This window comes from Mustela nigripes, chromosome 3 (assembly GCF_022355385.1).
Source record: "Mustela nigripes isolate SB6536 chromosome 3, MUSNIG.SB6536, whole genome shotgun sequence".
NCBI classification, from domain to species: Eukaryota; Metazoa; Chordata; class Mammalia; order Carnivora; family Mustelidae; genus Mustela; species Mustela nigripes.
This window is the reverse complement of record NC_081559.1, coordinates 55,711,105-55,735,672: the sequence shown is the minus strand read 5'-3', so window position 1 is coordinate 55,735,672 and position 24,568 is coordinate 55,711,105. Positions and strand designations below refer to the sequence as shown.

At 37.9% G+C, this 24,568-nt stretch overlaps 1 protein-coding gene and 1 long non-coding RNA gene across 10 annotated transcripts in view; one reads left to right on the top strand and one right to left on the bottom strand.

Moving 5' to 3' along the window:
* Positions 1 to 10,161, bottom strand: part of LOC132013777 (uncharacterized) — a 45,676-nt gene extending 35,515 nt beyond the window's left edge. For both annotated transcript variants that reach the window (XR_009403101.1, XR_009403102.1), the window contains exon 1: positions 10,083 to 10,161. This is a non-coding gene — a long non-coding RNA (uncharacterized LOC132013777). The remainder of the gene's footprint in view (positions 1 to 10,082) is intronic.
* Positions 10,032 to 24,568, top strand: part of WDSUB1 (WD repeat, sterile alpha motif and U-box domain containing 1) — a 49,842-nt gene continuing 35,305 nt past the window's right edge. The window contains exons 1-6 of one of the 8 annotated variants that reach the window (XM_059394046.1): positions 10,032 to 10,200; positions 10,606 to 10,705; positions 12,688 to 13,109; positions 14,948 to 15,132; positions 17,548 to 17,640; positions 21,762 to 21,855. In XM_059394046.1, coding sequence (XP_059250029.1) covers positions 12,712 to 13,109; positions 14,948 to 15,132; positions 17,548 to 17,640; positions 21,762 to 21,855 — 770 coding nt within the window. In that variant the 5' untranslated portion in view covers positions 10,032 to 10,200; positions 10,606 to 10,705; positions 12,688 to 12,711. The other 7 variants (XM_059394048.1, XM_059394045.1, XM_059394044.1 and 4 more) reach the window with 7 other exon arrangements.

Here is a 24,568-nt window from a genome sequence, read left to right as displayed (position 1 = left end):
ATTTGATTTTTACAAAATCCTAAAGGAGGAGCAGCAGACTGTGTAGTTCAACGAACATTGGGCTGGGCGGAGGAGGGCGGTTTTAAGTCAAGTTTTGTGCCTTTCATTAGCGCCTTAGCCTCTCTGGACCACATTTTGTTGTTGTTTTCACATTTTCAATATGGAAATATTAGAATACATTTTAAAAGTCTTGTTCTGATATGAGAAATGTCTCAGTTGGTAGACATGTAACCAATTGTCAGTAGTCAATAAGAAAAATTGATCATATAAATTTGTCTGGTAAGTCGTGAGCTACAAGTTCAAGTCTTCATGAAATATGATTTGATGCCTTGCTGGGCTCTGAGGAATCACTGGTGAACAAAACAGGCACAGGCCCTTCGTGGAGCTTACAGCCTTGTGGAGAAGTGGTCCTGAGATGATGTCCTTAAAGAATGGCTTTTAACAGTTGAAGTGAGAATAGAAAAGTTTTGAAGAAAATATTCCTAACTTTAAAATGCTTCGAAGCCACCAAGTATTTTCCAAAATTTCGAGATTGTTTGTGGAGACTGATAGGGAAATCAGCTGTTATTATGTAAATATGTCAGTTTCTGTTAACCAAATACTGCACTTATGCCTCAAGGGGCTTGTGCTTAATCAAAAAGACCATGTGGAGAAAAGAACAAGGTGGTGCTGTGAATAAAGTGTCTGGTTTTTGTGTTTATGGGTATGCCAGATGCTCCATGGGGGGTCTTCTTCATGGGGGTGTTGTGCCTTAGGGATGATACATGCTTACATTAATTTATATTAGATGGTATATAAGCAGCTTGATAATAATATGTCTGGTGTCTGAGGAGTTCATAAATGAGAAATAAAATACTTAAACACACAAAGCGCAATTTTTCAAGAGTGATAATTTTCTTTTAACAATAAATAAGGTATCTCTGGAAAAAGGAAAGCCTGGTCAATATGGGCTCCTTGGCCCCCTGTCTTCATTGCTACTCAGCAAAGGTAGCTGCTCCAGAACTGCGCATGATCAGAAACGGGTAATTGGTCTAGGTAACAGTTGTTACTATACATTTGTGGATCATTTGTTATGTGAATGACTCTTGCAGTCACAGTGCCCTGGGTTGGGTGTTTCTTTAACAAACACAAACTGGTATCATTGTTTTCTTCAAATTTAAAAAGTTTTCCTGACCTTCTGTTATCACACAATCCCAAGTAAACACAACATACTTTAATTAAGATAAACTAGGCTTTAACCTGAACCTTCTCCATTTCAGTTTCAGTTGCTCTATAAATTATAAACCACTAGCTTGCCCTCACGATTACATTTAGAATATCCCTGAAGTAGTAACCAACCAGAATAACCAAACAGTGCACTACTATTAAACACAGAAAATAATCATCAGTTTGAAAGAGTATATAGAGTAATTTAATATTTATTTAACTGATAACCATAGTGAAAATGAAACAAGTAAACACTTATCTGTGGGTATACCTTGAACTCATAAGAACTAACTTACATAAATGCTTTTATGTAAGATGATCCCTTTTTCTTATTTCAACCCAAAAATGAAATTTGTTAAAAGTACTAATTTAAATCAAAATTATGAAGGCTCTAATCTGTCCTCTGTACCTTATGTACCCCCCTGTTCTCCTTTTTTCCATCACTTCTATCCTCATTTCCCTTTAAGGAAATTTCAAGTCCTGTTCATTTAGCCTTCCAGTAAACACCCTCAAGAAAATCTGGTATCAATCATTTACTCCTTCCGTAAATTTTTGTGGGCTACCTCTCTCAAGGTTATTTGTATCTTAAATATTTCCATTTGAGTAATGAAAGAAGTTTGTGTTCTGTTCAAAGAATTTCATTCCAATACAGAGACAAAGGAAGTATTTTTACAGAATCATGGTTTTCCTTCTTACACCACCAGGAAACTAGTAGAACCTTATCTACTAGAAATTTTGCTTCAGTGAAATCTCTTAAACCTGCATGGGCTACACTACTACTCTATCTTAAAAAGAAAAAAAAGGGGCACCTGGGTTGCTCAGTGGGTTAAAGCCTCTGCCTTCGGCTCAGGTCATTGTCCCAGAGACCTGGAATCGAGGCCCGCGTTAGGCTCTCTGCTCAGCAGGGAACCTGCTTCCCCCTCTCTCTCTGCCTGCCTCTTTGCCTACTTGTGATCTCTCTGTCAAATAAATAAATAAAATCTTTAAAATAATTTTTTTAAAGCCTCATCTATATAAAACTGAGGTAACCCCTCTCCTCAATTCATGTCACATTCTTCACGTTATTCTTTGTAAAACCCTTTTATTTCTTTACTTCTTCACTCAGCAACTCTTCAATTTCCTTCCCCCACATACAAATATTTTTAATATATTTTTCCAGGTAACCCTTTTTGTATTTATTTAGCAACACATGTATCTTTACAAATACTGAGAAAAAAATTATTTTTAATTTTGTCAGTTGCATTATGCTACAAGTTTGTTTTTCCATTTCTTTTGAGTTGAAAAAATACTATGTAAATCCGGTTCATTACTTTTCACTGCTACAAGGCCTTCCATCACAGGCATGTACCACATTTTACATTCAAATTTCTCTTAAGAAAGAAAACCTGGGGTGCCTGGGTGGCTCAGTAGGTTGAGGCCTCTGCCTTAGGCTCAGGTCATGATCCCGGGGTCCTGAGATTGAGCCCTGCATTCAGGCTCTCTGCTCAGCAGGGAGCGTGCTTACCCTTCTCTCTGCCTGCCTCTCTGCCTACTTGTGATCTCTCTCTGTCAAATAAATAAATAAAATCTTAAAAAAAAAAAAAAAAAAGAAAGAAAGAAAGAAAACTAAGGGGCACCTGGATGGCTCAGTCAGTTAAGCATTTGGCTCTTGATTTTGCCTAAGGTCATGATCTCAGGGTTCTGGGATTAGGCCCCAGATCAGGTTCTGCGTTCAGTGTCCAGGGAGATTCGCTGCTTCTCCCTCTGCCCCTACCCCCTGCTCACTCATGCTCTCTCTCAAATAAATAAACCTTAAAAAAAAAAAGGAAAGAATGAAAACCTGTATGTTGTCATACATATCCAAGGTGTTTCCAGATGACCTTCATTTTCTGGTACACATGCCCTTGTATAATCCTTTTCCACACTGTATCAGGCTTAGCCTGTGTGACCAACATCACACAGAGTGATAGACTATGAATTCCCAGATTAGGTCATGAGATACATTTCCGCTTCCACCTTGTTTTCTTGGAACATTTGCTCTGGATAAACCCAGCTACTGTGTTATGAGGACACTCTAGTGGCGCTTTGGAACAGCCAATAGCTAGCATCAACCTGCAAACCATATGACTGCTGCATCTTAGAAGTGGATCCTACAGCCCAAGTTAAACACAACATCTGGACTACAATTTCATGAAAGACCCTGAGCCAAAACTACCCAGCTAAGCTGCTCCTGAGGATTTTGTTGTTGTTGTTGTTTAACTAAAGGATAGTTGACAGATTCGTGTCAAGTGTACATCATAGTGATTTGATATTTTTATACAGTATGAAATGATCCGCACAATAAATGTAGCTTCTATCTGCCATCATACAAAGTTATTATAATATTATTGATTCTGTTCCCTATGCTGTACACTACATCCCCATGACTTTATTTTATAACTAGGAGTTCGTACCTCTTGACCCCTTTCACCTATTTCAGCCTCCCCAAACCCTCTCTTCTTTGGTAACAGTGTGTTTCCTGTATCTATGAATCTGTTTTTGTTTTGTTTTTCCACATAAAAGTAAAATCATATGGTATTTGTCTTTCTTTGCCTGGTTTATTTCACTTAGCATAATGCTCTCTGTGTCCATCTGTGTTGTCACAAATGGCAAGATTTCATTGTTTTGTATGGCTAAGTAATACTTGTGTGTGCCTTATCTTTTTTATCCATTCATCTGTTGACAGACACTTGAGTTGCTACCATATCTTGACTATTGTTACAATGAACATAGGGGTGCATATATCTCTTCAAATTGGTGTTTTTGTTTTCTTCAGATAAGTACCCAGAAATAGAATTGCTGGATTGTGTTGTGGGTTTTAATTTTTTGTTTTTTAAGAACTTCCCCACCATTTTCCATAGGGGCTGCACCAATTTATATTCCCAACAGTATACAAGGGTTCCCTTTTCTCCACATCCTGGCCAATACTTTATGTCTTTTTGATAATAGCCAGTCTAACCATTGTCAGGTAATATCTCATTGTTTTGATTTGCATTTCCCTGATGATAAGTGATGTTGAGTACTTTTCATGTGGTTATTGGCCATCTATATGTATTCTTTGGGGAAAAAAAGTCTTTTTTTTTTTTTTTTTTGCATTCTGTTGTGTGAATTCTTCATATATTTTGGATATTAACCCCCTTTTTGGATGTATGACTTACCATGCAGTAGGTTGCCTTTTTGTTTTGTTAGCGATTTCCATTACTATGCAAAAGCTTTTTATTTGATGGAATCCTATTTGTTTATTTTAACTTTTGTTGCCCTTGCCTGAAGAGACTGGTCCAATAAGATATTGCCAAGATCGACGTTAGAGAGCTATGTTTTCATCTAGAAGTTTTATGGTTTCAGGTCTTATATTCCAGTCTTTAATCCATTTTGAATTTATTTTTATATATGGCATAAGATAATGGTCCACTTTCATTCTTTTGCATGTAGTTTTCTAGTTTTTCCAAAACCATGTATTGAAGAGACTATCTTCCCCTTGTGTATTCTTTCCTCCTTGGTCATAAATTAATAGATCATATGTGAATGGGTTTATTTTTTGGGCCCTCCAGTCAATTCCACTGATCTAAGTGTTTGCTTTTGTGCCAGTACTATACTATTTTGATTACTATCACTTTGGATTATACTTTGAATTCCAGAAGCATGATGCCCTCAGCTCTTTGTTCTTTCTCAAGATTGTTTTGGCTATTCCAGGTCTTTGTGTTTCCAAACACATTTTCAGCTTGTTTTATTTCTGTGAAAAATGCCATTGGTATTTTGACAAGGATTGACTGAACCTGTAGATTGCTTTACATACTATGGACATTTTAACAATATTAATTCTTCCAATCCACGATCATGGAATATCTTATCTTTCCATTTATTTGTGTCTTTCATCAATACAATATTTGTAGAATTTGGGTTCCAGGTTTTTCACCTTTGTCAAATTTCTTCCTAGGTATTTTATTTTTGATGCAATTGTAAATGGGATTATTTTCTTAATTTTTGTTTGATAGCTCATTATTAGTATGTAGCAATGGAACTGATTTCTATATGTTACTGAATTATTGACTCACAGAAACTATGATATAATAAATATTGTTGTTTTAAGTCACTCGGTTTTGAGTAATTTGTTACATAGCAATAGAAAACAAACTGTGTGATAAAAGTTTCTCTAGGATGTGCACAGGTTAGGTATATGCACACGTTCCATGCTGTTACCATACTGCTCTCCAGATAATTGCACCAGTCTACACACCTACCGGCAGTGAAAAAGGATTCCTTTTCCCTACCTCCCAATGAGTGTTCAATATTTGTATTATTTTTCACTAACAATTTATTACGGATTTTAGAATTTGAATACCATGTTTTGAAAAGTATCAAGCAATTTATCTGCTCATATTAGCAGCTTCAAGTTTGATGTGCATTTTGTATTGTTTGTTTGTTTGTTTTTAATGTAAATGTCATTTCTAACCCTATCTGCTTTCGAGGGACTGTAAAACCCGCACCCAATTTTATTTTCAGCGAGCGATATTCAGGAGATGAAACATTTGTGTTTGCTCTAGTTAGCTGGAAGCACTGATACTGCTAAAGAAAAAGCTCAGGTATATGCAGGTGAATAGAAGATATTGAGAATTCTCAGGTATTGCTGGGACTTGCGTAGATTTATGAGTTACTATAGCAAAAGTAGTGCTTGGAAGTGTGGTGGGTAAGGAGTTGGCTAAATATAGGGTTAAAGGAAAAGCTAATTTGGATCCTCTAGACCTTCATTGGAAGAGAACTTTGCACCTTAGCATTTAAATCAAGGGGGAAGGCAGGAGCACTTGGGTGTCTCAGTCGGTTAAACAGCTGACTCTTGATTTCAGTTCAAGTCATGATCTCAGGGTTGTGAGATGGAGCCCCAAGGTAGGGCTCTGCACTCAGCAGGGAGTCTGCTTGAGATTCTCTCTCCCTCTCCCTTGCCCTTCCCTCCCACTCTCTCTCTAATAAATAGGTAAATCTTTTAAAAAAAGATAAATCAAGGGGAAGGCAATACCAAAATTAGTATCTGAGATCTGTTTGTTATTTCTCTACCTCGACCATACATGTGAAAATCATTCGGGTTGTTGTCTTTGGATGACTAAATAAAAGTATTGTGAGGTATAAGTTATATGTAGTTCATTTTTGAACTTTTTCTTATTTCTTAAGATTTATTTATTTGAGAGAGAGATTATTTATTTGAGTGCATGCATGCACTCAAACAAGCAGAGGGAAGAGGCAGAGGGACAGAGAATCCTTAAGCAGATTCCTTGCTGAGCAAGGAGCCTGATGTGGGCTCAATCCCATGACCCTGAGATCATGACCTGAGACAAGATCAAGGGTTGGCCTCTGGTCTGAGTCACCCAGGTGCCCCCATTATTAACTTTAAAAAAAAAAGATTTTTTTTTTAATATTTTATTTATTTATCAGAGGGGGGGGGGGAGAGCAAGCACAGGCAGACAGAATGGCAGGCAGAGGCAGAGGGAGAAGCAGGCTCCCCGCGAGCAAAGAGCCTGATGTGGGACTCGATCCCAGCACACTGGATCATGACCTGAGCCAAAGGCAGCTGCTCAACCAACTGAGCCACCCAGGCATCCCTAAAAAAAAAGATTTTAATTAAATTTTAAACTAAGTATACAGCTTGATTTCTAAGGGTACTCTTACCCTCCTTGATCAGAATCCTTACCATGTCCTTTAATGAAAAAACAGCCCTAATAATCATGGTAGTAGATATCAAAGAATATGGTGAATCTTGAGGGAGAATTCGGTAGTGAATGATAGAGGCCTAAGGCTTAGAGCCAACTGGGAATAGATCTTGGGTTCTGAAGTGAAAAGAAAGCTCGGGGAGTTCATCAGATCACCAAAGGATAATGAGGCATTAATACAACATAGGTTTGTATGGAAACAGTATAATGTTTTGAGAGGCTGTATACTTATTCTAGGGATTCCTCCAATTCTTAAAATATGTTTACAACTCCTTTTTAAATATTGTTTTCAGCATTTGTAATACACTTTTCTGAATATTTTCATTATAGGAAATCTCAATTCTTTTTAGTATAAGAATGACTTTTTAAAAACATTCTATTCAGCCATTCAAAACTATCATGTGAGGGCATGCTCTCTCTCTCTAATAAAAAAGTCTTAGAAAAAAAAAAAAATAAAGACCTAACCAAGTAGGATAAATTTAGCTGATAAATATTAACTAGTGAATATACTGAATAATACTATTTAAAAAGGATTAAACATTGAGGCATAACAATTGAGATGTGGCTTACTTTCACATCTATTGGGTTATATAGCTTTCTATTATATAGATACTTTCCACGCGGAAGATACTTTAACGTATGTAGTAGCTGTCTTGTCTCCTTATTTCCTTCCACCTACTCTAGTAGATGTTGGTTGACCATATGCTTCAGGGGAATGTGGATCCTTTTCTAGCCTCAGGAGGGCAAATCTTAATTAATTAATCACTTGAAAGTGATTGGTTAACACATGGCATGTGATACAGTTCTGAGCAGTGACACAGGAGAGAAAAGCTGCTGCGGGGCTTCTGAAGAATTGTCCAGAGGAGAACTGTCCAAAAGGGACATCAGTGTTTGTCATACTTTCTTTCTTTTTTTTTTTTTTTTAAGATTTTATTTATTTATTTGACAGAAAAATCACAAGGAGGCAGAGAGGAAGGCAGAGAGGGGGGAGGGGAAGCAGACTCCCCGCTGAGCAGAGAGCCGGAAGCGGGGCTCGATCCCAGGACCCGGAGACCATGACCGGAGCCGAATGCAGAGGCACCAACCCACTGAGCCGCCCAGGTGCCCCTGTCATACTTTCTTGTGTAATAAAAAAAACCATGAAACTTGGAGTGCCTTGGTGGCTTAGTTGGTCAAGCATCTGCCTTCAGCTCAGGTCATGATCCCAGGGTCTTGGGATGGAGCCGCGCTTCAGGCTCCCTTCTCTGAGGGGAGTCTGCTTCTCCCTGTCCCACTCCCTCTCCCCAGCTGATGTTATTATTGGAAAGTAAAGATAAAATAGGATTAATTATTGACCACAGTTATATATTTTATCAGTTATATAATTAAAGCAAAGAATGCATAAAATATGAATCTTTAAGATTCTAAGTTTAAGTTCCAACTATTTTGATATTCTATCTGTTGTGTAAAATAAGATAACCAGCTCACTTATGTGATCAAAGATCTCTACACATTCTTAAAATGTTTCTCTACTATATTGGCAAGATATTTTAATTAACATCTCATAAATTGCAAATCCATAGACTAGAGACCAGCCACAAGAAGGATTCTTCTCTCTAAACTTGCCTTTCCCTGAAACCATATGGGCCTGGAGGTCTCTGGGCTAAAAGATTGGCATGTGTAGGCAGAGTTATTTTTACATAGTTTACTTATTAGAATATTATAACGAATTTGCTCATCAAATCAGTGAAGATAAAACAAATATTATCAAGTCTGTCAAGAATGAAGAGAGACAGGCACAACCATATGTTGTTGTGCAAACCACACAACCCCTCTGAAAAGCAATGTGGCAGTAATTATTAGGAATTTTACACCCTTATGCCCAGTAATTCCATTTCTATTTTTTTAAAATTTTTAAAAAAGATTTTATTTATTTATTTCACAAGTAGGCAGAGAGGCAGGCAGATAGAGAGGGGGAAGCAGGCTCCCCGCTGAGCAGAGAGCCAGATGCGGAACTCCCTTCAAAGGACCCTGAGACCATGACCTGAGCTGAAGGTAGAGGTTTAACCCACTGAGCCACCCAGGCGCCTCTCCATTTCTATTTAACAATTTAATTAGTAAATGTTCATGAATGTGGATAAAGATTTATGTACAAAGCCATCTAATCCAGTATTAGTTATAATCACAAAAATATGTAAACAACCATCCAACAACGGGGAAAATGTTAACTAAATTATGGTATGATTCTGGAAGTGTGGATTTATGCAGGGAATAATGAAGCTACTGGAGAAATCTTAGACATGGAAAATACTCGGGATGTAAGTTTAAGTTTAAAAAGACAGTTCGCAGGGCTTTTTTGTAAAATTATTGATATCTATTTGAGTGAAAGACTAAAAGGAATTATTACCTGAGTGGGCTTTTTTTTAAGTGTAGCTGACATACAACGTTATATTAGTTCCAGTTACTCACACAATGATTCAACATTTATATACATTTTGAAGTGATCGCCATACATCTAGCTGCCATACAAACGTCACATATTTTAACTATATTCCCTATGCTGTACATTGTCTCCCCGCGTCTTATTTCATAGCTGGAAATTGTAATCTTTTGATCTTTTAATCCCCTTCCCCTATTTTGCCCATGCCCCACCTTTGGCAAAGGTTTTCTGTACCTGGGAATTGGTTTCTGTCCAGTGAAAAGGGCCCTGGGGCTCAGGGGCGAGCGGACCGCCCTGAAGAGATATGGGAAACCTTAGCACAAAGATGGCAGAAAACACCAGGTTATGGACGGCTGAGGGTAGAGGTAGAGCCTCAACAGAAAAGGGCAATCACGGAGGCTAGAGGAGAACGGAATACAGGGCAGAAATACCAGAGAGGAAGGAGATTCAAAAAACCCTGAGCTGCAATAACCAGAGAGTGGATACAATGTCACCTTTAAAACCATATTTCAGGCACGTGCTGAGCCTTGAGACTTCAGCTTGCCCAGCTGGGAAAAAACTGCGAAAAAAAGCTCTTCCCAAAATTGAACTCAGGTGGACCTAAGGCCAGTACTAAGAGACGCCCGCCGCGGAGGGTGGGAGGCCACGCATGCGCCCTGGCGCGAGGCGTGTTCGGGGGGCGGGGCCTGTTTTCTTTCTTGCAGGGTTTCCGCGGTTGCCAGCCCCGCCCGCCTCACCTGCGCGTCACGTGGTCCTCGCGCGCCTGGGGACACCTGAGGGTGGATCCCGCGCGGCTTGGGTCTAGGAGGTGGAGGTGGCCGCGTCCGTGGGCCGGCTGAGCAGCGGCGGCGGCAGGTGGGAAAGCACGGCTGGGCTCAGCTGGCGGAGCCTCCCTGCTCGGGGTCTGGTTCTCGAAGTCTGGTTCGAAGCGCGCGACGGGGGCCGGCCAGGACTAGGACGGGAGCGGGGCGCGGTGATGCTCCCGGGGCCGGGGCCGGGGCCCGGAGCCCGGGGCGGCCCTGCGGGCGTTGCGTGGATACATCAGCTGGGCCGAGTCGGATGCCGCCGCCCCGGAAGGCCCGGCTCCCCGGCTCCCCGGCAACCGTCCGTCCGCCTGCCGGGGTGGCTCAGTTGGCTGAGGGCCGGCCGACTGTCAGAGTGGGGTACACTGCATGCGGAGGGTCACAGCGTGCGGGGGCGTAAGTCGCGGGGCTTTATGTGGGGAGATTTGGGGCACATTTCCGGTTTGCTTTGGATTAGATAGGAATGCGTGTGTTGACACTGGCGAGTTGACCAGCCCCGGGACTGACCCTTCGGCCTGACGGCTGAGTGGACGGACGGACGCTCGCACCCCGACGAGGCAGGTGGTGGTAGGCTTGAGAGTGCTTTTCAAACAGACTTTGATTCCAGTGATTATGTGTCTATTTTACCATCTGTTTGGTCTGGAACTGCAAAGGGAGCCGAGTGCCACAAGGGCGTGGAAGCCGAAGTTTGTTTGCAAGATTACCTAGTGTCTTTGCACAGTTGGGATTTGGGAGTTCTTCAAAAAGACCTCATGATCTTGCTTGTTTTCCGTGCGATAATACAGGTGACAATCCACGAGGACATTTCGTGGGTTTTTTTGTTTTGTTTTGTTTTATCTTGGCTTGTTTTTTAAACGTTGTTGAGGGAGGTTTGGGGGAAAAAAAACGCTGAAGTTTTGGGATACAATGAATATAAATGTGTTACATATATTTGTAAAGAATTCTGCAAAAAACAATGCAACAAGGGATTGCGAATTACAATCTAAGGGTATACCTATTCCTTCAGACCTGATTATTGTTTCATTTTGCATTATTTTCCACTGCTGAATTTTTTATATTTAGTATTGGTAGCTTTATTTTAAATTTTCTAATTTTATATTGTGTTCATATATGATAGAGGTAGAATTCAAGTGGATTTGGAAGAAATCAACAAATATTTATTTGAGTATATTAGGTTCTGACACTGTTTTATGTGCTGTGGATAAAGAAATGAGCAAGATGGACAAGATCTCCACTCCTTTGGAATTTACATCCTCCTGGTGGAGAGACAACAATTACATCCTTGGTCCTAATTGCTACACTGAGGATTGAAACAGAGTTATATGTTAGCCTGGAGGGTGGCTGTTTTATTTTTTTATTTTTTTTTTTTAAAAGATTTATTTATTTTGACAGAGAGAAATCACAAGTAGACAGAGAGGCAGCCAGAGAGAGAGAGAGAGTAGCAAGCTCCCTGCTGAGCAGAGAGCCCGATGCGGGACTCGATCCCAGGACCCTGAGATCATGACCTGAGCCGAAGGCAGCGGCTTAATCCACTGAGCCACCCAGGCGCCCAGGGTGGCTGTTTTAGACTGGCAAACTCTCTCTGAGGAGAGACACTGGAGTTGAGATCTGAATTAAAAATAGGATCCCAAAAGCAAAGGGAAGAGAATTTCAGCCTGAGGAAACAGCCTTGTGAAGATCTAAGAATCCATTTGACCAGGCAGGCTGAAGGAAATGAGGGAAAGGGAAAGGGGCAGGACTTGAGATCTGAGAAGTAGGTGGCGAAGAGCCAGATACATACAGTATTTTGTAAGCTTTGAGGAAGGGTTTGGATTTTAATCTAAATTTGTAAAATTGTTCTTAAGTTTAGCTTGGCTACGTTCATTTTTTTTTTTGCCACTCTTTCTCTTTGGTTTTCTTCTCTTGGTTTTCTTGGATTTATTAAATTGGTTCTTTACCTCAAATCTTTTCTATCATTTTATTCGTTATCAGACAAGGTGGCACACCATGACATAGGAGCTTGCAGCACTGCCACTGAAATTTTGAATGAAACCATTTCTTAGTTTTTATGAGTGAAAGGTACAGTTAATGCATCTGAAAGGCAGAGCTGTCTCCTTGGCTCCATTCTGTGGAAGGAGCTGCTGAGACAGTTTTTTAAGAGTGGAAAATCTTTTTGAGTTGGGATTAGCAGATCTGGAGTGAGACATTTTTGAGAAACAATTAGTTAAGGGAAGGGCTTCAGAGGTGAAATAAACACCCAGTGTTTTGGATGTTCAGTGTCAAATCAGTTTGACGTTATTTGACAGTGTTCTTTTTCAGGAGTTAATGGAAATTTATTGGTGTGTCAGGTGTGACTGTGATCATCATTAGAGTTTATGGTCTTATCCGTGTTTTCTCTCCAAATTATTCTTATCTCAGGTACAATAGTTTGTCCTTTAAAAATATGAATGTAGGAGCTTTCACTGAGCAAATCCTTAAATTGATTTTGACTCTTTTCTACGGATTTGAGTTGCATTTATTTGACTCTAAGGATGAAGTAACCTTTATTTAAAAATTGCAGGACATTTTACTTCAAGTAAAGAACATGGTGAAACTAATTCATACCTTAGCCGATCACGGTGATGATGTCAACTGCTGTGCGTTCTCCTCTTCCCTCTTGGCTACTTGCTCTTTGGACAAAACAATTCGCCTGTACTCCCTAAGTGACTTTACCGAGCTGCCCCACTCGCCATTGAAGTTTCACACCTATGCTGTCCACTGCTGCTGTTTCTCCCCTTCAGGCCACGTTTTGGCATCCTGTTCAACAGATGGTACCACTGTCCTATGGAATACTCAGAATGGAGAGACTTTGGCAGTGATGGAACAGCCCACTGGTAGCCCCGTGAGGGTTTGCCAGTTTTCCCCAGACTCCACTTGTTTGGTATCAGGCGCAGCTGACGGAACAGTCGTATTATGGAACGCCCAGTCATACAAATTATATAGGTATGAATATTTAGACCCTTTCCGTTTTTAACCCTATTAACAAGTTTGCCAAGAAAGAAAGAAGAATATGTTGATGACCAGATAATTTTCCGATATTGCAAGGAAAGACATTTTGACCTGTCTTCTGAAGGTCATAAAAACAAATGTTTAATATGGCTTTTGTAGTAGATTTGCTTAGCACTGAGAGTTTTTTTTTTTTTTTAAAGATTTTATCTATTTATTTGACAGAGAGAGATTACAAGTAGGCAGAGAGGCAGGCAGAGAGAGAGAGGAGGAAGCAGGCTCCCTGCTGAACAGAGAGCCCCATGAGGTACTCGATCTCAGGACCCTGAGATCATGACCTGATCCGAAGGCAGCAGCTTAACCCACTGAGCCACCCAGGCACCCGCCCTAAGAGTTTTAAATCTCCAATCTTTCTCCTGTAAAATACACGTTAATTTTGTTAGACTTTTATGGATTTTTACTTTAAGAGCTAGATAAAGAAAACAGTCTTTTGAATAAGATTCCGTAATTTTAGGCTTTATTTTTGTCACTTGTGACTCAAGCATTTGCAGTAATAGAGTAATGGTAGGTAAGTCTCACCTGAGAAACACAGCTGTTTCCTGACTAGGATTCTACCTGGGGAAATGATCAACCCCAGAAAAAAGAACCTTGTGATTAGTGTGGTGTTGTCATTAAAACAAAACAAAACAAAAAACTACCTGAAAAACTGCTTTTAGATGAAAATACATCAATTAATTTAAACTGGTAATGTTCTATTGCAACTTGCCAACATGAAATCTATGTACTTTTATGTCTATTATGGTGAGCTATATATCACATAAAGTTGACCATTTTAATAATTTTTATGTGTATAGTTCAGTGACATTAAGTACATTAAACACCATAAACTTTTAAATGTTACCAAGTGAAATAGCCCAATACACTTTCTCCTGTCCTTAGACCATTCAGAGCACAACTGTTGCTCATTAGAATTAGGTCGTGGGTTGAAGAAGGTGATGTGTTTTAAGTGGCGTTAATGAACCATTTAAAGAGACAGCTCAGAAAGAAGGAATCATTCAAGTTTTTTTTTTTATATGAATGAAATATAGCTGTTAACTAAGAAATTTTCTTTTTTCACTTATCAGGTGATGAATTCTGCCTCTCTGTCATTACTTCCCTAATGTATGCTGCTGTATAAAGATAACACTGCAGTAGCACTGGATGGGACCCTGCACTAATTGTTAGGCTTTTATCAATTTATTTTTCCTAATTGAGAAAATTAAAATTAATACTGTCAGCACATTGCTTCCTTATCTTCCCAAGATAATTTTAACTTGTTCACAGCATTTTCTTTTCATAAAGAATGTATATTTCTAGTTTATATTTATTTGTATTTTATATTTGAAGGTGATGCTTCTAGGTGATTTTAATACAAAAGTTGAAAGTACTTTTGACCTAATAATATGTTTTCCAGCAAAAGTAGTTTTTTAAAAAATGTGTAACTTTAGTTGATATTTTGGTTGTCAGAGCTTTTTTGGTTAAGTTTCGTAGATTTTAATGCGTTCATACAGACTTGGCATATGGAAAAACATGAAGCTACATGGACTTTGGTTTGGATCTATGTAGCTTAGGCTTGAATACGTTACTCAAGATAATGTTTAAACCCGTTTTTTGGAAAAGCACGTCTTAGTTCAAAGCATATGATATTTCTACAGACATCTGTTGCCCTTTCTAGTACTCTATTAGCCATTTTTCCTGTTTTTACTATAGTAAGCTGCTGTTAGAAATTGTAATATAAAGTAAGAGATACTCCGAAATGGAATGAAACCCCCTGCCCTTTTTTGGTTTTATTTCAGATGTGGTAGTGTTAAAGATGGCTCCTTGGTGGCCTGTGCATTTTCTCCGAATGGAAACCTCTTTGTCACTGGATCCTCATGTGGAGATTTAACAGTGTGGGATGATAAAATGAGGTGTCTGCATAGTGAAAAAGCACATGATCTTGGAATTACCTGCTGTGATTTTTCTTCACAGCCAGTTACTGGTTAGTATTTTAATCTTTAAAGCGCTAGTAGTTCCTATTTGTAATTTGTGTGCACCTTTTAATTCTTTTATTCATTTTCATTTCATCTTCAATAAATGAGAAGCCCTTTTAATTCATTCCTGTTGAGGAATCATTCTTGTTCTTTATTTGATCAAAATGAAATCATGAAATATCATAAGGGAAAATCAGGTTATTTAATATACATTGGGGAATGACTCAACTTTGTATAGTAGATCTGGATTCCTTAAATATGGTAATTTAGAGGACCTCACCCTATTGGTTGTGCTGTGGATTTTTAAAATACAGTATATTGATCTTCAAAGAGAAATGTGAAATTAAAGAATTGGAAATGTGAATTAAAGAATTGGAAATTTTCAGTTTACTAATTTAATCTTCCAAAAGCTGAATTTATAAAATAAGATATTTAACAACACAATTAGCTTTTATTTTTTATTTTTTTTTAAAGATTTTATTTATTTATTTGACAGAGATCACAAGTAGGCAGAGAGGCAGGCAGAGAGAGAGAGGAGGAAGCAGGCTCCGTGCTGAGCAGAGAGCCCGATGCGGGACTCGATCCCAGGACCCTGAGATCATGACCTGAGCCGAAGGCAGCGGCTTAACCCACTGAGCCACCCAGGCGCCCCCACAATTAGCTTTTAAAGGGAGAAATACAAGCTCCTGAATATAGATAGACTCTTGTTTTAAATAGAGAACGGTGGGGGCCCCTGGGTGGCTCAGTGGGTTAAACCGCTGCCTTTGGCTCAGGTCACGATCTCAGGGTCCTGGGATCGAGTTCCGCATCGGGCTCTCTGCTCAGCGGGGAGCCTGCTTCTCTCTCTCTCTCTCTGCCTGCCTCTCTCTCCATCTACTTGTGATCTGTCTTTGTCAAATAAATAAATAAAATCTTTTAAAAAAATAAAAAATAAAAATAGAGAACAGTGAATTGGGAAGCTCTCTTCTGTTTCATCCTGTGTGATAGGATGAAGTTTAGCTTTTGTTGCTTCAAGTCCTGTTCCACCACCAGTTCTGTCCTATTAGCAATATAGTGTGAGCTACATTGTAGATTTAAGACTTTTTAGTCGTAGGTGAAATTAATGTTCATGGTAAAATTTTACTCATATATAAAATATTTCAATAATTGATAGTAACACATAAGGTATTTCACTATTTTTGATACTAGGTTTTTGAAATCTGGTATGTATATTATGTCACGTTTAAATTTGTCCTAGCCATGTTTCAAGTATCCAGTAGCCACATGTGGCTAGTGACTACCTTATTGGACAGCTCAAGTCCAGAGGTGGGCAGGATGGTTTTGGCACTCCCCTATTTCAAACCCAGCAGTGGCTGATTAAAATAAGGTTAAGGTAAGGTACAAATCCTTTGGTACAGATCCAAAACACAAAGCCTGGAAGTACCAGACACATTGTTTGCCTGCCTCCTCTCAACGCACACTTGGTCTCAGACATTTTCTTGCCACACTGGACTCCTTTTGTTCCTTGAATGTTTCTAAGATGTTTCCAAGCATTTTACCATATGGACCCTTCAGCTGGTTCACTGTTAGTTATCCTTTAGATTTCAGGTAAAAATCGCTTCAAATAAGCCTCCCCTGTGCTTACTTACATAGTTGTATCTTAGTATGTATCAGTGCCCAAACTTCCTTTGATGAACTGTAGCTGTGAAGTTAGGTGGGACTCATATAAAACTGACTTGATGATATCAATATATACATTAGCTACAAATATTTAGGAACTTATCTAGTGTATATATAATCATACACTGAAATTATCTCAGCATTAAAAACTGGTGGGTTTTTTGTGACACCAAATTTACTGATTACTTTCCCTGATTTGTATAATTCTACCAAATAAAACAGACCGAATTAATGTTATTTTGGATTTATATAATTCCAGCCTTTGTCTTGATTCAGCCGAAGGGGGGAAAAATCTCTATTATTCCATGTGAATTATAGACTAAGCTTTTAAGAAATGGGTATATTCTTAAAAAAAAAAAAAAAAGTTGGCAATAATTAAATGTTGAACACTCATAACTTTTCTTCCTTATTTTTCCCATCAGTGCTAGCCTTATAGACTCTAAAATGGGTTTGAAGGATGGCCCAGGCTTAGTAGCTCAATATTGGCCCATACCCTTGAGTTACAGTCTTAGTGGAAGGAAATAAAAAAGGCAAGTTGTTGTAGTAAGTTCAGTGGCCAGGGTTATAATCCTTTGATGCACCTTGTTTAAAATAAATTCTTTAATTAGCATTTCATTCTATGGTTTGTGTTTAGTTAATGTCACTTTTGAATATGGTTTAAGTGAATAGAATTAACAGATCTTGATATAAGAAATTGAAGATTTTTTGTTTTAAATATTTTACCAATTCTTGTGTATTTATTTTTCACAAACTTACATTTTTAGATGGAGAGCACGGTCTTCAGTTTTTTCGATTGGCCTCATGTGGTCAGGATTGCCAGATCAAAATTTGGGTAGTTTCTTTTACCCATGTCTTAGGTATGTATGTGTGTATTCAACCAGCAGTTCTCTAAAATTGAGTATCAGATAGAATTTCTGTTTTAATTCATCTTTTTATTTAAGGAACTCTGGATTTCTAAAAGTGATTATAAAGTATGTATTAATTATTTTTAGTCAGAGCAGTTACATCCATATGCACAATTTAGTAATCAGATGCTCACAGCTCATAATGACCTTGCCGCTACCACCACACACATTCCTGCTCAGCAGAAAAACCACCTTACACTTTATCTGTTTGCAACTCTTGGTGGTTTTGTTTGTATAAGTATTGTTTTTTCACCATATTTAAAATTTTTTCACTGTGGTGACTGTTTTTTGGCAGTGTCGGGGAGGTCTTTACTGCATGTAATGCACTGTTCCTTCAGGTGATCCTTCAGTCAAGAAACTCACATTGTTCAGTTTCGGAAAACTTTTAAATTAAAGGTTTGGAAAACCTTTAAGTTATTTCTTTAATAATTTCTTCCCCATTTCTTCTCTTTTTAATAATTCTCATTAATTGAGTGTTGGACCTCCTTGATTTCTTTCCGTGCGTCACCCACCCGCCACATTTATCTCTTTATCTTTTCCATACTTTCTGGAAACACACCTTAACTTCATCTTTTAACCTTTTGTGTTTTTTATTCCATCATATTTTCAATTTCAATAAGTTCATCTTCTTCTCTGTTTCCTTTTTCTCCGTGTTCTCCTTCTATTTTATGAGTGCAAGGTCAACTCAAAACTCAGGATACCAGTTAGAGGTTTTTGTTTTGTTGTTCCCTTCTGTTTCCTGATTATCCTTGTTTGCTCTTGAGTCTTTTTTTTATTCGTTTACACTGATCTTTCTCTTTCATATGGCTACTAACTTCTTCAAATTCTGGTGATCCTTGTATTCCATTGACATTTAAGAATTAGGCAATAATAAGCTGTTTAGAAGCTCTGTGCACATAGTGGTTTGCTACTGCTGGCTTCCCTTTAGGGTGAGGAAGCAGGTTGTTGGCCCTGACTGGAGCAATTCAGGGGCTTAGAGAATTGCCCTGGAGCTGCCAGGGAGCTCCCCAGAAAGCCATTCTTTTCCCCTAGAAATGTTTTGCCTAGAGAGAAGCATCTGGCGTTTGTGCAACATGCTGTGGGCGGGACGAGGGAAGGATTGGAGGTGGACCCCAACTGCTCTGTCAGTAGACCTTTTGCTAACTTTTTTGTTTTCAGCTTGATATCTGTGTCATCCTGATTTTCCTTTTCCCCAGCTATGGATAAGTCTTTGGGGGTATTCTAGGGCAGATTAACTTTCTTCTGGGCTGTCACCCCTCCCTTTGCACTCTGAGCTATTACTCCTCTATACTTCCTCCCCAGTTATTTTGCTTTCTGCCTTCCCCAAACTGGCTTCAGTTTCCGGATTGCTGATGCCTCTCTTTCCCTTCTCTTCATTGATGTGCTTTTATATCTTTATTAACTCTTTCACTGTCATTTTAATGGGAACTCCAAAATTAACATGGGCAATTGTCCATCTTGCTTTAGATGCCTAAAAAGATTCTTTATTGATACCTAATAAGCTTCAGTTAAATTACAAACTGCATTTTGTTGTTTACAGTTATTGTTAAAGAGAAACAAAGCTGGACACTAAAATATAAGGACAGAATTTCACCAGTAGTATACTTTTGCAATTGGGAGAGAGTCAAACATGAATGGTACTTAGCTTCTATTTATACAGAGGTGACTTGGCATTTTGAAGGGAGAATGAGGAATAAGGAGGGAGGTCAGTGGGGCTCAGTAGAGTCAGGGAAGTGAAAAATTACAAACAGGAAGGATAGGGGCCATGCGAAACTCATCTGGGTTTGCTAACTGGCACCTAGGGAGATTAGGCTCCTACTCTCCCAGAGAGTGGGAGACAGGGGTCCTATCATCAGGTTCTGGCTGGAAAGAACAGCAAATTCTATTGGCAGCCTTGAGTTTTCTCAGGCAGGTACTTAAAGGGGGCTAGGATTATCCTAGGCATGCAGCCTTGAGCTGTCAGAAACTAGGTTAATGTTAAGTCTTTATAAGCTAAACTCAGGGCCTTAGTTGAGAAGAGGACTCAGAAGAGCCTAGCTAGAGTTTGATCAGGGAGAAAATCTTTGTCATTATACCAGTGTATAGAGAATGGCCCATTATCTGGAAGTAAGTAAGTATTTTATTAAAATAAATTTCTCTTTGTGGAAATTCAGTTAATTTATTGCCTATTAGGTTATATTTAGACATTCTTTTAAATGTGTTCAGTGACATACTGGTGAGGACCTGTTGCTTTCATTGGTCGATCCGGTCTTCTTACTCCTGCCAAAGTAAAATTCTTAATGAGAATCCATAAATATAGTCATATATTGGATGTTCTCAATATGTCTTTAATAATTGTTCAAAAATCTAATGGTTTATGCTGTTAAACCATTAAGTTTGAACACCGTTTAAACTTTTTTAAGTTTACCGTTAAAGCCTTTTTATAAAGTGTTTATCATCATTTGCATCTAATTTTTTTAATTGCTTATTTGTTAGGGAGGAGTATATAGACTTATGGATCTTACACTTGAGAATATAGCCTATGGCGATATTGTAAGTTTTATTGGTCTTCATGTGGTTTACAACTGAACATTTTTGCTGTGTTCGATTGATTGTGCCAGCTCCTGATCTGTATGTTCATAGTGCTTTCATGGACTACATCTCCTCTCCCAGATAAAAATAAATGTTTTTTTCCTATTATGAATAGAAATAAAGTGTGTGTATTTAGTAACAATAATACATTTTTTTCTATTTGTTGAAGCTTTTACCTACTCTAATGACCTTTTTGTTTAATTAAATGCAGTTATCTTAAGAGGAATTAATGCTTCAAAAAAGTTTTTATTCTGAGAAAATTGATAGCTTTCACTTATATTGTCTCCTCAGGTCAACTTCTTAATAGTAATTTTTATAGGTTGTCACGAAAAACTATTGAATTCCTTCGGTTTAGCTTTAAAATAGTTGTGATATGTCTTTTCAGTGATTACAGAAAGCACAAAAGGGAGTTTAGTGTTACTGTACTTTGTTGGAGTATTATAAGATATAATTGGAATTATAGGATGTATAAATTATTATTATTTTTTATCTGTGAAATGAGAGAATATTTTCTTGATATCAGATTTTAAAAACTGATATTTGTGGGACACCTGGGTGGCTCAGTCAGTTAAGCATCTGCTTTCGGCTCAGGTCGTGATCCCAGAGTCCTGGGATTGAGCCCTGCCTTGGGCTCCCTGCTTAGTGGGGAGCCTGATTCTCCCTCTCCTGCTCCCCCTGCTTGTGTCTGCACATGCTAGCTCTCTTTCTCTCTCTGTCAAAGAAATAAAATCTTTTCAAAAATTAAAAAAATAAAAACTGATCTTTGTTTAGGTATTGGGGCAATTTGATTCTTTCTTGGTATTCAGACAATTGGTGTATGTGTATATAAACTTGTGTATATATATATATTTTTAATACTTATTTTATTTTATTTTTAAGTAGGTTCCATGCCCAGCATGGGGCCCAGACTCATTCCCCTGAGATCAAGAGTCGCATGCTCCACTAAGCCAACCAGGCACCTCAATTTGTATTTTATATTTTTAAAAATTAAATGCCAAGATTATCTTAATAGTTTAAATTTTTTTTTAAAAGATTTTATTTATTTATTTGATAGACAGATATCACATGTAGGTGGAGGGGCAGGTAGAGAGAGAGAGGGGGAAGCGGGGCTCTATCCCAGAACCCTGAGATCATGACTTGAGCTAAAGGCAGAGGCTTAACCCACTGAGCCACCCAGGTGCCCCAATAGTTTAAAATTTTAGCTTAGCTTAAAATGTTAAATTTTTATGTATTTTATAGAGTTTAAAATTTTAAAACTACTTGATCATTATAATCCCTCCACATTTGCTGAGTGCACCATTTTCTTTACCCATTACTGAACATTTGAAACCACTTAATCACACTGCATTCCAATACCTGAGTTGCATGAAGATTTTTTCATTTTTTTATTCTTCAGGCACTTAAAGATAATTTATTAAAATAAATGAGTGAAATAATTTTAACTTAAACATAAATTCTAAGCACAATAAGCTTGCTAATTTTTCTTGCCTTGTTATTTGCAGGTTTTGAATTAAAATATAAAAGTACACTGAGTGGGCACTGTGCTCCTGTTCTGGCTTGTGCTTTTTCTCATAATGGGCAGATGCTAGTCTCGGGGTAAGCTATTTAGTTTAATTTCCTTAAGCCATTTTGATATGAAGTGGAACAGATACAGAAAAGTGCATAAAACGTAAAAGAACAACTTTGATAGATGGATGCAAACCTGTGTAACCACTACTCAGGTCAAGAAATGGAATGTCAGTGTCTTCCCTTTCCAGGTGCCCCTTTTGGGTGACAACATCTTAAGTCATATGCAATATCACTTTTTTCTTTTAAACTGATTTATAACAGATCATATAATGTGTATTATTTTGTGCCTGGCTTCCCTTAATCAACATGATGTTTGGCACATCCATTCATATTAATGCATACAACTCTGGCTTGTTGGTTTTCATTGCTATGTAATATTCCAGTGAATGTATATACTATAACTTATCCATTTTAATGTTGACAAAAGTGGATTATTTTCAATTTAGGAGCATTACAATAATGTGTGAAGCTGTCTGTGTCTTCTAATGTACGTGTTTGTGCATTTTTCTAGGAAAAACACATAGGAATAGAATTTATGAGCCATAGAATAATTGTGTTTTCAGCTTTGGCAGATAACATCAAATTGTTTGCCAAGTAGCTGAGCTCCTCTATAGCTGTGTTATTTCACAGCCTAGCCTATACTCAATATTTGGTATTTTTGGTTTTTTTAATTTCTAGCCATTCTTTTTTTTTTTTTAAAGATTTTATTTATTTATTTGACAGAGATCACAAGCAGGCAGAGAGGCAGGCAGAGACAGAGTAGGAAGCAGGCTCCCTGCTAAGCAGAGCCCAATGCAGGGCTTGATCCCAGGACCCTGGGATCATGACCCGAGCCGAAGGCAGCAGCTTAACCCACTGAGCCACCCAGGTGCCCCAATTTTTAGCCATTCTTATAAATGTGAAGTGTTATCTTACTGCATTTTAAATATGCATTTCCCTGAAACAGTGAGGTTAGAATCTTTTCAGAAGTTTATTGGCCACATGTGTTTCTTCTTTTATGAAGTGCCTGTTCATGTCTCTTGCTCATTTTTCTTCTGTATTTTTCTTATTGATCTATTGTTGAAATTGTATTTATTGCCTCTATAGTTCAGTGTATGAGCCACTTATGTGTTGCAGATATCTTTTCCCTTCTGTGTATTTGTCTTTTCAGAGCTTCAATTTTAGTGTAGTCAGTTTATGTTCTGAGTCCTGAGGATATTTTCCCATATTAACTTCTAAAATCTTCATTGTTTTTACTCTATCAGATTTGATTTGTGTGTATCATGCACAGAACAGTAGGAGTCCAGTTTTATTTCTTTCCATGTGGATATTCAGTGTCCCAGTAATACCCATTGAAAAGATCATTTTTTCTCATATTCTGCTACCTTGTCAGAAATCGCTGATGATATGTATGTGGATCTGTTTCTCAGCCCATTTCATTCTCTTATTCTATTTATCCTTGCTCTAAAACCATTCTTTCTTTCCAAGGCTTTATATTTTAACTATTCCTGGATTTTTGACATTCCATATAGAGTTAGCTTGTCAGATTGCCTCCAGCTATCCCCTTTACACACACAGACCTGTTGGATTTTTGATTGGGGTTCTGTGGAGTGTGATAAATTTGGGGATAATGGACCTCTTTATGATTTTGAGTCTTTTAATCCATGAATATGGCATTTTCTCCGTTTTTGTTTTGATGTCTCTCAATAATTGTCTTCTATGTAGGTCCTCATCTTTTACTGGATTTATTTCTAGGCACTTAATTTTTTTGTTGCTATTACAAAAGACATGTCTGATATAGGGATGTGCATATGGAAAGACAAAGTTGAGATCTTATAAGGGTCTTAATTTTTATATTTTTTATGTACAAAATCATACCACATGTTGATGGCTTTTGTTTCTTTCATTCTAATTATTATACCTTTGACATCATGTATGTCTTATTGAACTAACAGTACCAGGATAATGGATATAATGATAACAGCCAACCTCTGATTCCTCTTTGCAAAGGAAAGCTTTCATTATTAAGTGTGATCACTGTAGGTTTGGGGAGATAAATTTTATTAGCTCTTCTGTCCCTTCTAATTTGTAAGAGGTTTTGTTTTGTTTTTATCATGAAGATTCTCTTCATGTTATGATTCTCTTGAAATAATCATGATTTTTCTTTTATTCTATTAGGGTGGTAAATTATATTGATTTCTCAAATGTTAAACCAGCTTTGCTTTGTTGGAATAAACACAGCTTAAAAAGGATTTGACTGTTTTTGTGCATTGCTATAGAGAAGCCTGTTGCTTTTCTCTGGATGTAACTTGTATTTTTTTCACTGGCTACTCCACAGAACTTTCTCTTTGTGGTTGTCTTTTTGTTTTTGTTTTTTTTTTTGTACTTACTTTGTATTGAGATTTGGATATCTTTTTACCGAGTTTCCTTTGAAATTCACTGAGCTTGTTAAATATATAGAATGAAAATTCAAACTTCAGATCTCTTCAAATATTGCCTCTATCCTTCCTCTCCTCTAAATCTGGGACTCCCAACTAAATGCAAAATATACTTTCTTACTAGAAACTTTATATCTTCTCTCTTCTCTTCTGTATTTTCATTCTTCTATTTCTTTGGCTTTATTCTGAGTGGTTTCCCCTTTGCTGATGCTCTCCTTAGCATTATCTGATATATTAAACTGGTCCATTGATGAATCCTTAATTTGTTTTATTTTGGTTTTTGGTCCTGGAATTTGTATTTGGCTATTTTTTCAGGTCCACTG